Here is a 10,289-nt window from a genome sequence, read left to right on the forward strand (position 1 = left end):
CTAGTCGGCCATCACTGGGAAGAGAGGCCCCTTGATATTGCAAACTTTATATGCCTCAGTACAGGGGAACACAGGGCCAAGAAGTGGGAGTGGATGGGTAGGGGAGCAGGGTGGGAGGAGGGTATAGGGAATTCGGGATAGCATTTGAAATGTATATAAAGAAAATATCTAATTAAAAATAAAGAAAAAAAAGAGAAAGAGATGCCTACATACAAGAAGCCTATAGAACACCAATAAGATTGGATCAGAAAAGAAAATCTTCCTGTCACATAATAATCAAAACACAAAATCTACAGAGCAAAGAAAGAATGTTGAAAGTGGCAAGGGAAAAAGGCCAGGAAACATACAAAGGCAGACCTATCAGAATTACCTTCAACCTTTCAACCGAGACTAAAAGATAGAAGGGCCTGTGCAGATATCTTCCCACCTCTAAAAAAAATCCACAGATGCCAACCTAGACTACTATACTCAGCAAAACTCTCAATCACTATTGATGGAGAAAACAAAATATTTCAAGATAAATCCAAACAATAGCTATTCACAAATCCAGCCATACAGAAAATAATAGAAGGAAAATGTCAACCAAAGGAAGATAAGCACACCCAAGAAAACACTGAAAATAATTAAGCCCATACCAACAAAAACAAGGGAAACACACTGGTGTGTGCGTGCACATGTATACACACACACACACACACACACACACACACACACACACATCACCAACATCAAAATAATAGGAATTAATGATCACTTGTCATTACTATCTCTCAACATTACTGGACTCAGTTCCCCAATAAAAAGACACAGGCTAACATAATGAATCCAAAACCAGGATCCATCATTCTGCTACACACAAGAAACACAGCATCTATGGTGATTGAGAGTTTTTATGGGTATAGTAGATTAGATTGGCATCTGCGGGTTTCCTTTTCCTTTTCCATTCCCTCTCCCTCCTCTCCCTCCTCTCCCTCCTCTCCCTCCTCTCCCTCCTCTCCCTCCTCTCCCTCCTCTTCCTCTCCTTTTCCCTCTTCCTCTCCCTCTCTCTCTTTTCTTTTTTCTTTTTAGCAGTTGGAAGATATCTGCCCAGGACATTCTAGCTTTTAGAATCTGTGTTGAGAGGTTGGGTGTAATTCTAACAGGCCTGCCTTTGTTATGTTACCTGGTAATAATGGTAAACATTAAAAGGGTTGGAAAAAAGTTTTTTTTCAAGTAAATCGACCCAAGAAGCAAGCTTGAGTAGCCATTCTAGTATTTAATAAAGTAGGTATTCAACCAAATTTGATAAAAAAGACAGTCTACTAATTAGCTTCTGTGATTAATGTAAAAAAACTCTTTATTACTAAAAAATTAAAGTAAAAATTTATTTTGTTTATTTAATTTGGCATGTATGAGTGTTTTGCCTGTATGTATGTATGTATGTATGTATGTATGTACACTGCCTACATGTCTGATGCCTGCAAGAGGTCAGAATAGGTTATTGGATGCTCTGGAAATGAGAGCCAGCATATGGATGCTGAAAACTGAACCTGAATTCTCTGAACAAGCAACTAGTACTCTTATCAATTAACCATCTGTCCACCCTCGATAACAACAATTTAACATTTTTTTTTGTATTACTGTAATCTGTCCTGCCTGTAACACTACCACTTATATAATACTGTTGCTCCTAATTTGGGAGCAGAAGTTGTGTAAATTCCACAGACTTTTATAACAAGTGTTTAAATTAAGTACGCTAGTGTATGATCCTTTATTTTTTCCTTTGCGATAATGGAGAACTGTGATTTGAAACAGAGAAATACCAGCAAACCATTAAGCTAAAGGAGAAAAGACAATTATGTTTCCATGAATAAAAAAAGCAAAGACTCAGAAACATGTCCCATTGAATTGTTCTGGTGTCAATATCCAATTATATTTAGTCATAAGTGTTGTGGGTGGAGTCATCAAGTATCTTTCCTTCTTAATTATTCCCAGATGGAAGAGTACCTGTGGCCTCACCTTTTGAAGCAATGAGCTGCTGACAGGACCCACATGTTACTGATCAGGGCACCTCCACAGTGGTGGACATTATTGAGCTGTAGACTGACTTGCCAGGGCCAGTCACCAGGCTCAGCTTGCATGCCTCCAATGATTCTCTCTTCTGACAGTGTTATAAGGTCTGGACGTGCTCCACATTCTAGCAACAACAACATCATTATCATCAACAACAACATAAAGGTATTAACATGTTGGCAAGCTAGTGCCTGTTTCCATTTAGAAAATTCCTGTGGAGATTCTCTATCATACAACTGTATTTAAATATCTTAAGAAACCTACAAACATTTTAATGCCAGAGGTGAAATGGGTTGAGGTGGGTTCGTTTGCTCAGTTCTTCTCAACCCAAAATCTTACAATAGTTTTTCTAATGCTTAGTTTAATATTTATCAGTAATACTGGAGGTATATCACAAATAGTAATTTCTATTGCTATTGGCAATAGGCTGCTAACCCTAAGCACTAGTGTTCTTACAAATTTCCCAATATAAGAGGTTTAACTAGATGTCCATTAAAAACACGCATGGCTGTGGGTTCCTTTCTAGCCTTCTCCAAATACATTCCTTAGTAATTATTTTATTACAATTTTATTCAAAATAATTATAGATTAAACACAGAACTGAATTGAAAAATATCGTGGAGTGGAGTCTCACTAAAAAACCTCTTAAGTATCTAAAATAAATCAGAAATCCAAGTACCTGAAACTAACTTCTAAGTACATTCGGCTGGTCTGAGAAGTAAAGTTCACATTTCTAGCAATTCTATGCCTGTCCTCCTAGCCTGATAATATATCTGGGGTGACCTTGGCACAGAATGACTTTCCCTTCAGGTTCTAGGCCTCCAACTGACAAGACATATCTATAATTTATTACCTTATGATTAACCCAAACCCACAACAAAGCAAGCCATTTTGCTGGTCTGCAAAAGCTATATGAATTTTGTCATCAAATGTAATTTACACATTTTCAGAAACATTGCTTTAGAACCCCAGGAGCAAAGCTTCCCAGCCAAGAAAACTGGCAGGAGCTTGATGTTGAATGCTAAGTGGCCTGCCCTTCACTACACTTCCCTTCTTTTTTTTCTAGAAGGAGGAAGAACTGCTTAAACATTGATCCATCAACCCATGAATAATTTAATAAATATTTACAAAAATTCTAAAAACTTACCTTGAGTCAAAACATTTTCTGTATCCTGGTCAGTGAGTGCTACCATTAAGAAAGAAAAGGTGAGAACAAAATCAACAAAACAGAAGCTGAAAATCATTTCACCTGGCTCTCATGAAGCTCAGCGCTGAGACTACCAGAGGTGTGGTCACTGGGAGGGTTTCCTGAAATTCAGATTCCCAGGCTCCACCTCAAGATTTTGGAAATAACCTCTGAGTCATGTGCCCTAGAAATCTCTCTTTACAACTTCATCCCAGTGTGTTGTTGTACTCAAACTGATGAAGTTTTGTGCTTACATGCTTCATGAAATACTTAGCAGACTTCTCTGCTCCAAAAGTCACTTATTTCTCTTGGCAAAAGAAGGTTTAGGCAGTCATTAGGGTACAGTGTGATATGTGATAGAAAAAGCCAGTTGTTCATTTTTCAAATTCACCCATGAGTAGACATTGGTATATGTGTTTATTACTTTAGTATTGCTATATATTGCATTGTTTTTTCAAGAAGGAACAAAAACAAAGGGTCTTTTAACACATCATTTACAGATGGATGTTAACCAAAATATTCAAATGAAAAGTTACATGGAGAAAAGGCTAACAATACCAAGAGGGTGATCCATGCCATCATGAAGGATGTAACATTGGCACTATTTAAAACTCTAAGGAATGGTTCTTGAAGATAAGAAGGGAAAGGACACTCTAGGTTGAAAGTAAAATAACATTTGTGTTCCCCGATGTCAGATGTGTGTTATGAAATAGTCAGTAGCAGGGTCGTTGGGAGTTGCCTGAAAAGCCAACACCAGTACCACTTAGTGGCAGTCTGTGTAATCCTACATCCCGATCTGCATTCACAACAGCTTTCTAAGGCAGGTCTAATAGTCCTCTCAACCTTCGAATGAACATGCTTTGCCAAAAACATGGTACTTCTATTTCCTCCTTAGTGAGAACACCATATCTATAGGCAGTTAGGAATGGGTGAAAAATCTTCCTTCTCTCATTCTCATTCCTTCGAATGACTTCATCCACTTTGCTGCTCCCTACTCTGGTCGTTTGACATTTGTACAGTTATAATATCTTCAAACTGACCTCCACATTGTTATTTTATAGGACCAATACTTTTAAGAACTATGTCAGATTATATTCTGCCAGACTTAAAATTTTCATTGGGCACTCTTCCGATTTTCAATAAAATGCAACCAAACTTCCTAAGACAGGTTTTCATGGTCTCTAAGACTGGTTATGCAAAATCATTTCCAGCTAGAAGTTTCGTAAGGTTTGTGTGCTTCATTTGCTTTTGTCAGCATCAGTAGGGCCAAGTTACCCTGTTGGAAGCAGGAAAAATAAATAAGCAAAACCAACCGATTGCTTTACTTCCTTCTTTGAACAAGAAACACTTGAGTTGGCTCTGGACCCTAATGGAAGCAGCAAAGTTACCTATAGGATATCCATCAGCTTCTTGTTCCATAGTTCTTTCAAAGCATTGTGATTATTGGAGAACTCGCTTTTTCCACATTTCTCTCTTTTTCAGGCCAAGTTCCGTCTATCCATGTCTTAGGATGTGCAGATCTTTTTCACGTCTCCCAGTCCATCTCTTTTCCAGTCTCTTTCATTCTGGATCCCTATAGCAGTCACTATCTTTACACTGGGTAGGCTTGATCTAATGAATCCTTTCTCTTGGCTCCTTTTTTTTTTCATGTTTTGAAAAATAACCCAGGGCCTTATACATGCTAAAGAAGTGCACTCAACTGGCTCTGTATATCTACTCCTGATTGTCAAGTCCATTATCTTACACTTAGAATTTTTCCTTCTTTCCTTCTTTCCTTCCTTCTTTCCTTCCTTCCTTCCTTCCTTCCTTCCTTCCTTCCTTCCTTCCTTCCTTCCTTCCTTCCTTCCTCCTTCTGGGAGGTAGAAACTGCTGTTGATTTTCAAAATTTCTCTGCACACTGCCAAATAAATAGCCAATACCCAAGAAGTTCTTTGGAAGCAACNGGGCCTTATACATGCTAAAGAAGTGCACTCAACTGGCTCTGTATATCTACTCCTGATTGTCAAGTCCATTATCTTACACTTAGAATTTTTCCTTCCTTCCTTCCTTCCTTCCTTCCTTCCTTCCTTCCTTCCTTCCTTCCTTCCTTCTTTCCTTCCTTCCTTCCTCCCTTTCTTCCTTCTTCCTTCTGGGAGGTAGAAACTGCTGTTGATTTTCAAAATTTCTCTGCACACTGCCAAATAAATAGCCAATACCCAAGAAGTTCTTTGGAAGCAACCCTTAATGTGTAGAAGAGGTGACGTTTTGTTACTTAGACCTGGTTTATGGGTGATTAAAGTCAGAAACAGGGAAACCATTGAAGCAGTGTCTAGGGCAGTAGTTCTCAACTGTCTTAATGCTGTGACCCTTTTCCCTACTTTTTGGGGTCATAATGTAATTATCTGTGTTCTCTGATGATCTTAGGTGACTCCTGTGAAAGGAGCATTGGAATTCCACAGGAATCTCTGCCCACAGGCTGAGAACATCTGGTCTAGGAGTAGTTTACTGAGTTAAGCATTAACTCTTTAGTTGGAAGGGTAGAAGAGAATTCAAGAAAGGAAATAGAGGCATTCAGAGAACTTTGAAGACAGATCTTTGTTGGTCTAATGCAGTGATTATTTATCATTAAGTAAGCCTCTAACACTTTAACAAGTAGTACTGTTGTAATAGGTATATACTAGACCAGGGATGGAGCTATGAAAACCCTTCTGATCTTGAGCTCAATGTAAAGTCATGACTTCTGAGAGTAAGCAGTGCAGGCAGAACCAAAGAGATGTCTGTTATTACGTAGTTCCTTTATTTCAGTCATGTAACAATTATTTATTGATTATTACATATCAGATTCTGGGTGATAGGAAATAGTGTCAACAAAACTGATCTGTTAATTACCATTGCTGTTATGGAAAACAGTCTGGAGATTTTTAAGAAAGAAAGACTAAATTTATGGCTACCATATGATCCAGCTATCTTCTGCCGAGTAAATATCTAAAGGAATCAAAATCAGTTGTCAAAGTGATACCTGCACGTTTTTCATAATAAGTTTTATAGAATTAAAATATTAAAGAGGCTTTTTCACATTTTCCTTAAGTAGATTGGAGACATCAGTGAGGAATTATGATTCTCACTTTTATGAAGATCAAGTGAAGCCTTAAGTTCTTTTTTGATTTCAACCTCTGAAGCTACTGGAACAGCCTTAAAGAACTACCTAATCAATTTCAGAAAGAAAATAATCGAGCTTTCTTTGTCATGCCCTCTCATTCTATACAAGACTCAAAACAGAATAGAAAAGACATGTTAGAACAGATTAAAGTATATTGCCCTGATGTGCACATTAAGAAGCAGATCCCTTCCCACATTGAAATTACTACATCTAAGAAGAAAGTCATATCTTTAAAACAATTATAACTAGCAAAAAGTAAAAAAGAGTTCTTTCATGTTCTATATTAGAGAGCTATCTATTATATTTAGAAGTGTAATGCACTTTTGAAAGTTCAATTACAAAGAATGAGGTATCATTTTATTAATATGTGAATTTGAATGAGTGAAGTTGAAAGATGTATTAAAATTAAAAGGCATTAAAACATGGTACTTACATGTTATCTCATTCGAAGGGGCTATTTCCAAGTTTCCAGAGCTGCTGAGTCTTTGTAGCACAGATTGTATTCTGGTTTTCATTGCTTTTCTGTTGTTACGTTTACTAGATCTAAATTTCATGACAACATCCGCGACCACACCACTCCCTTCTTTTCTGAAGTCATTAGAAACAGATCCTTTTGGGTAATTTTGTACTGTTTATATACTCTTCTTGATTAAACTATTTTAAAGGAATACATGAGAGAACATATATGCATAATAGTGCACACACAATGGTATATTACAATGCTATCTTTCAAATTTGCTTTTAATGAAACTCACTGCAATCCCCATACAGTACATATAGCTGGGTTTGAAGTCAGAAAGCTACCACCAGGTGACTTTTTGTAAACTGTTTAAGTTTCTTAATACAGTGTGTCCAAAATTCTTAGTGTTTTAAATGTTTTTTCATGAAGATTATATGCGTAAATTAATGTAGGACTTTTGGAAAGAATGCACAGAAAACACTAAAGTGCACTATAACTAATATTAGCCTCAAACTGAGAAAATACTTACTGTCTTAAACAAACTTAAAAACTGATGAAGCTCCAAATTTGTGTGAGTTAGAGCATCAAGTTAATTTTTCATTACATAGACCCATTCATCCGACCATGAAAAGAACTTTGTAGTCACATATTATTTATTTATTTATTTCTTGATTGACCACTGAAACACATTCCTCACAAAGAACTTGATATCAAAATCTAGATAAATTCTACTTTATTTCATGTCAATAATTTTAGTTACATAATGGATGCCCAAAATGCATGGAAAACACTAAAGTGCACTATAACTAATATTAGCCTACTTTTTTTGGTGCTGACACTGTACTAAACAGAAGTACCCTGTTCTTGGATAAACAGAAGCCTAAATCCAACATTCCTCAGGAATTTTGTAAGGTAGGTTTGTGCTTACCAGGAAAACCACTACCTCCTTTATCTACCCCAAAGGTCAACTATCTTGGGCAAGGCCATCTACTTCTCAGTTAATCCAAACAACTTATATCAGCTCAAACATTCCCATCCCACTGACTACCAAATAAAATTGGATTGCTTTCCTGACAGGTTCCTGTACTTTGTCTCCCAGACACATTTGACAGTTTGATCTTATTCGCCCAAACCTTTCCTTCTAACCACAGAGTGGTCCAGTTTGGTGGTTTCATTGTGCCCTTGGTTACAAATAATTAACATCATGAGCCAACTCCTCCATTTGGTGTAGGCCTTGTGTGCTGTCTGGCATGAATATCAACTTGACCCAAGCTATAGTCACCTAAGAAGAGGGAATCTTGATTAAGAAAATACCTCCATAAGATGAGGCTTTAGACAAGCCTATAGAATATTTTCTTAATGAGTGATTAATGGTAGAGGGCCCAGCCTATTGTAGATCATGCCATCTTGGCTGGGGGTCTGGGACTCTATAAGAAGGCAGACGAGCAAGCAATGAAAGACAAGTCAGTATGCAGTATCTTTCCATGTCCTCTGTATCAGCTCCTGTCTCCAGGTTCCTGCCTGTTTGAGTTCCTGTCCTGTTCAATGTTGAACAGTGATGTGGAAGCACAAGCCAGATCAACTCTTTCCTTCCCAGGCAGCTTTTGACTATTGTGTTTCTAGGACAGTTTCTCGTTTCTCGTTTCTCGTTTCTCGTTTCTCGTTTCTCGTTTCTCGTTTCTCTTCTCTTCTCTTCTCTTCTCTTCTCTTCTCTTCTCTTCTCTTCTCTTCTCTTCTCTTCTCTTCTCTTCTCTTCTTTCTCTCTCTNCTCTCTCTCTTTCTTTCTTTCTTTCTTTCTTTCTTTCTTTCTTTCTTTCTTTCTTTCTTTCTTTCTTCCTTCCTTCCTTCCTTCCTTCCTTTCTTCCTTTCTTCCTTCCTTTCTTCCTTTCTTTATTTTGGAAAAGTCCAATAGGACTTTTGTCTTGATGTTTCTCATACACTTCTTGGTTTCCTCCTTCCAACTCAACTGCCAGTTCAAATGGTAGACTTACTATCTGTCCCAGGAACTAATTTAGTACTTTTATGAACATGTGCAAAACATTTTATGATGCCTGGTACTACTCTAAGTTTAATTAATTAGCAGTGGTGAAATTTCACTGTGGTCACTCTGATGGCGCATCAGACACTGAACAATTAAAACTTACATGATGTTAAATCTAAGCAATTTTGAAATATTGTACAAATATTAGATAAATGGTACAAATTCTATTTCAGATTCAAAACTGAGCCTGCATGATAGTGAGGAAAGATTCTAGTGGTAAAAAACAATCTATTAAGTTATATATGCTAGCTTGTTCAGTAGACTTCCACTTAACAAATATATAACAACTGGAGGTGAGGTCTTTGATGGGTACAAAATAAGAGTTAGCATCGATATTTCAAACAACTGAATTCCAGTGTAAACAGGAATTAAGGAGGAAAAACCCTACTCATCATAAAGAAAAGTTTATCTCTTTCCAAGGCTCAATTATGAATGGGATAAAAAGCTTTTTTTTCCATTTAACTTGAGCCTGGCTTTATGATATTTGCATTTGTGTTGATACTAGCAATTTATTCTCAGAATCTTTAAGGTATTCTCAAGCTAAAACAAAAAGGAAAAAGAAAGAACCCCTTGAAATGCTCTGCATAGTATATTTGAAGTGATTAATATACAAGAAGAAATTGTAAATATAAGAAAATATAAAATTTAATTCCCATAAAAAACAGATAAGCAGGGTGTTGTGGTTCATGCCTGTAATCACAATATTCTGAAGGGTGAGGCAGGAGAATTGAATTAGCTTGAGGCCATCCTGGGCTTTAATGTAAGACCTTATCTCAACAAAGCAAAGAAAGAGCAAACAGACTAACAAAAGACCAGGTAAAGCTTTGTGAATAGAAAGCATTCTCACTGAAGTAATAACTTTACTACTTATTTACAAAGTATATATATACATATATATTGCTGCAGACCCTCTGGGTCCCGTGCCTGTGTAAAACGGTTCTCTAGAGTAGATGGGCAAAGATTAGGATGTGACAGACAGACAAACACACAAGAGAGGTGTTGAATCTGAATGTAATCTTTTGGTTGAGCTTACACTAATTATATTACAGCGAATATCATAAATTGTAAAACATAACAGATATGGTACATTGAAGTTTCCCAGGTGCAAAGGGAGTGACTGCAAAGTTTACGCTAGGGATCAGCATCCCTCCAGATGTAAGAGGAGTGACTACAAAAGGACTATGTTTATCTTAGAGATTAGCACCTGCTCAGGGTCAGCCTGAGTTTCGCACTTTAGAGTTAATTGGGCTAGAGGGGTATTAACTATTGCCTGGCCTCAGGAATAAAGTAGTGTCAAGGACTTAGGCCTTGTTAATACTTATCTATGTCTGGAGAATTCCCATTTATCAGTATAGTTACTTAATTTGCTGTTGGCACGGAATATAGTCTGTAATAAGAATTTCTATCTCAG

At 37.1% G+C, this 10,289-nt stretch overlaps 1 protein-coding gene across 1 annotated transcript in view; it reads right to left on the reverse strand.

The window, feature by feature from the left end:
• The window catches only part of LOC110295227 (transmembrane protease serine 11D), a 64,349-nt gene that overhangs the window by 20,937 nt on the left and 33,123 nt on the right, over positions 1-10,289 (reverse strand). Inside the window, exons 5-7 of the mRNA XM_021163708.1 lie at positions 6,811-6,965; positions 3,200-3,238; positions 1,999-2,176 (exon numbers count right to left, since the gene is read on the reverse strand). Coding sequence (XP_021019367.1) covers positions 1,999-2,176; positions 3,200-3,238; positions 6,811-6,965 — 372 coding nt within the window. The remainder of the gene's footprint in view (positions 1-1,998; positions 2,177-3,199; positions 3,239-6,810; positions 6,966-10,289) is intronic.

This window comes from Mus caroli, chromosome 5, assembly GCF_900094665.2.
Source record: "Mus caroli chromosome 5, CAROLI_EIJ_v1.1, whole genome shotgun sequence".
NCBI lineage: Eukaryota > Metazoa > Chordata > Mammalia > Rodentia > Muridae > Mus > Mus caroli.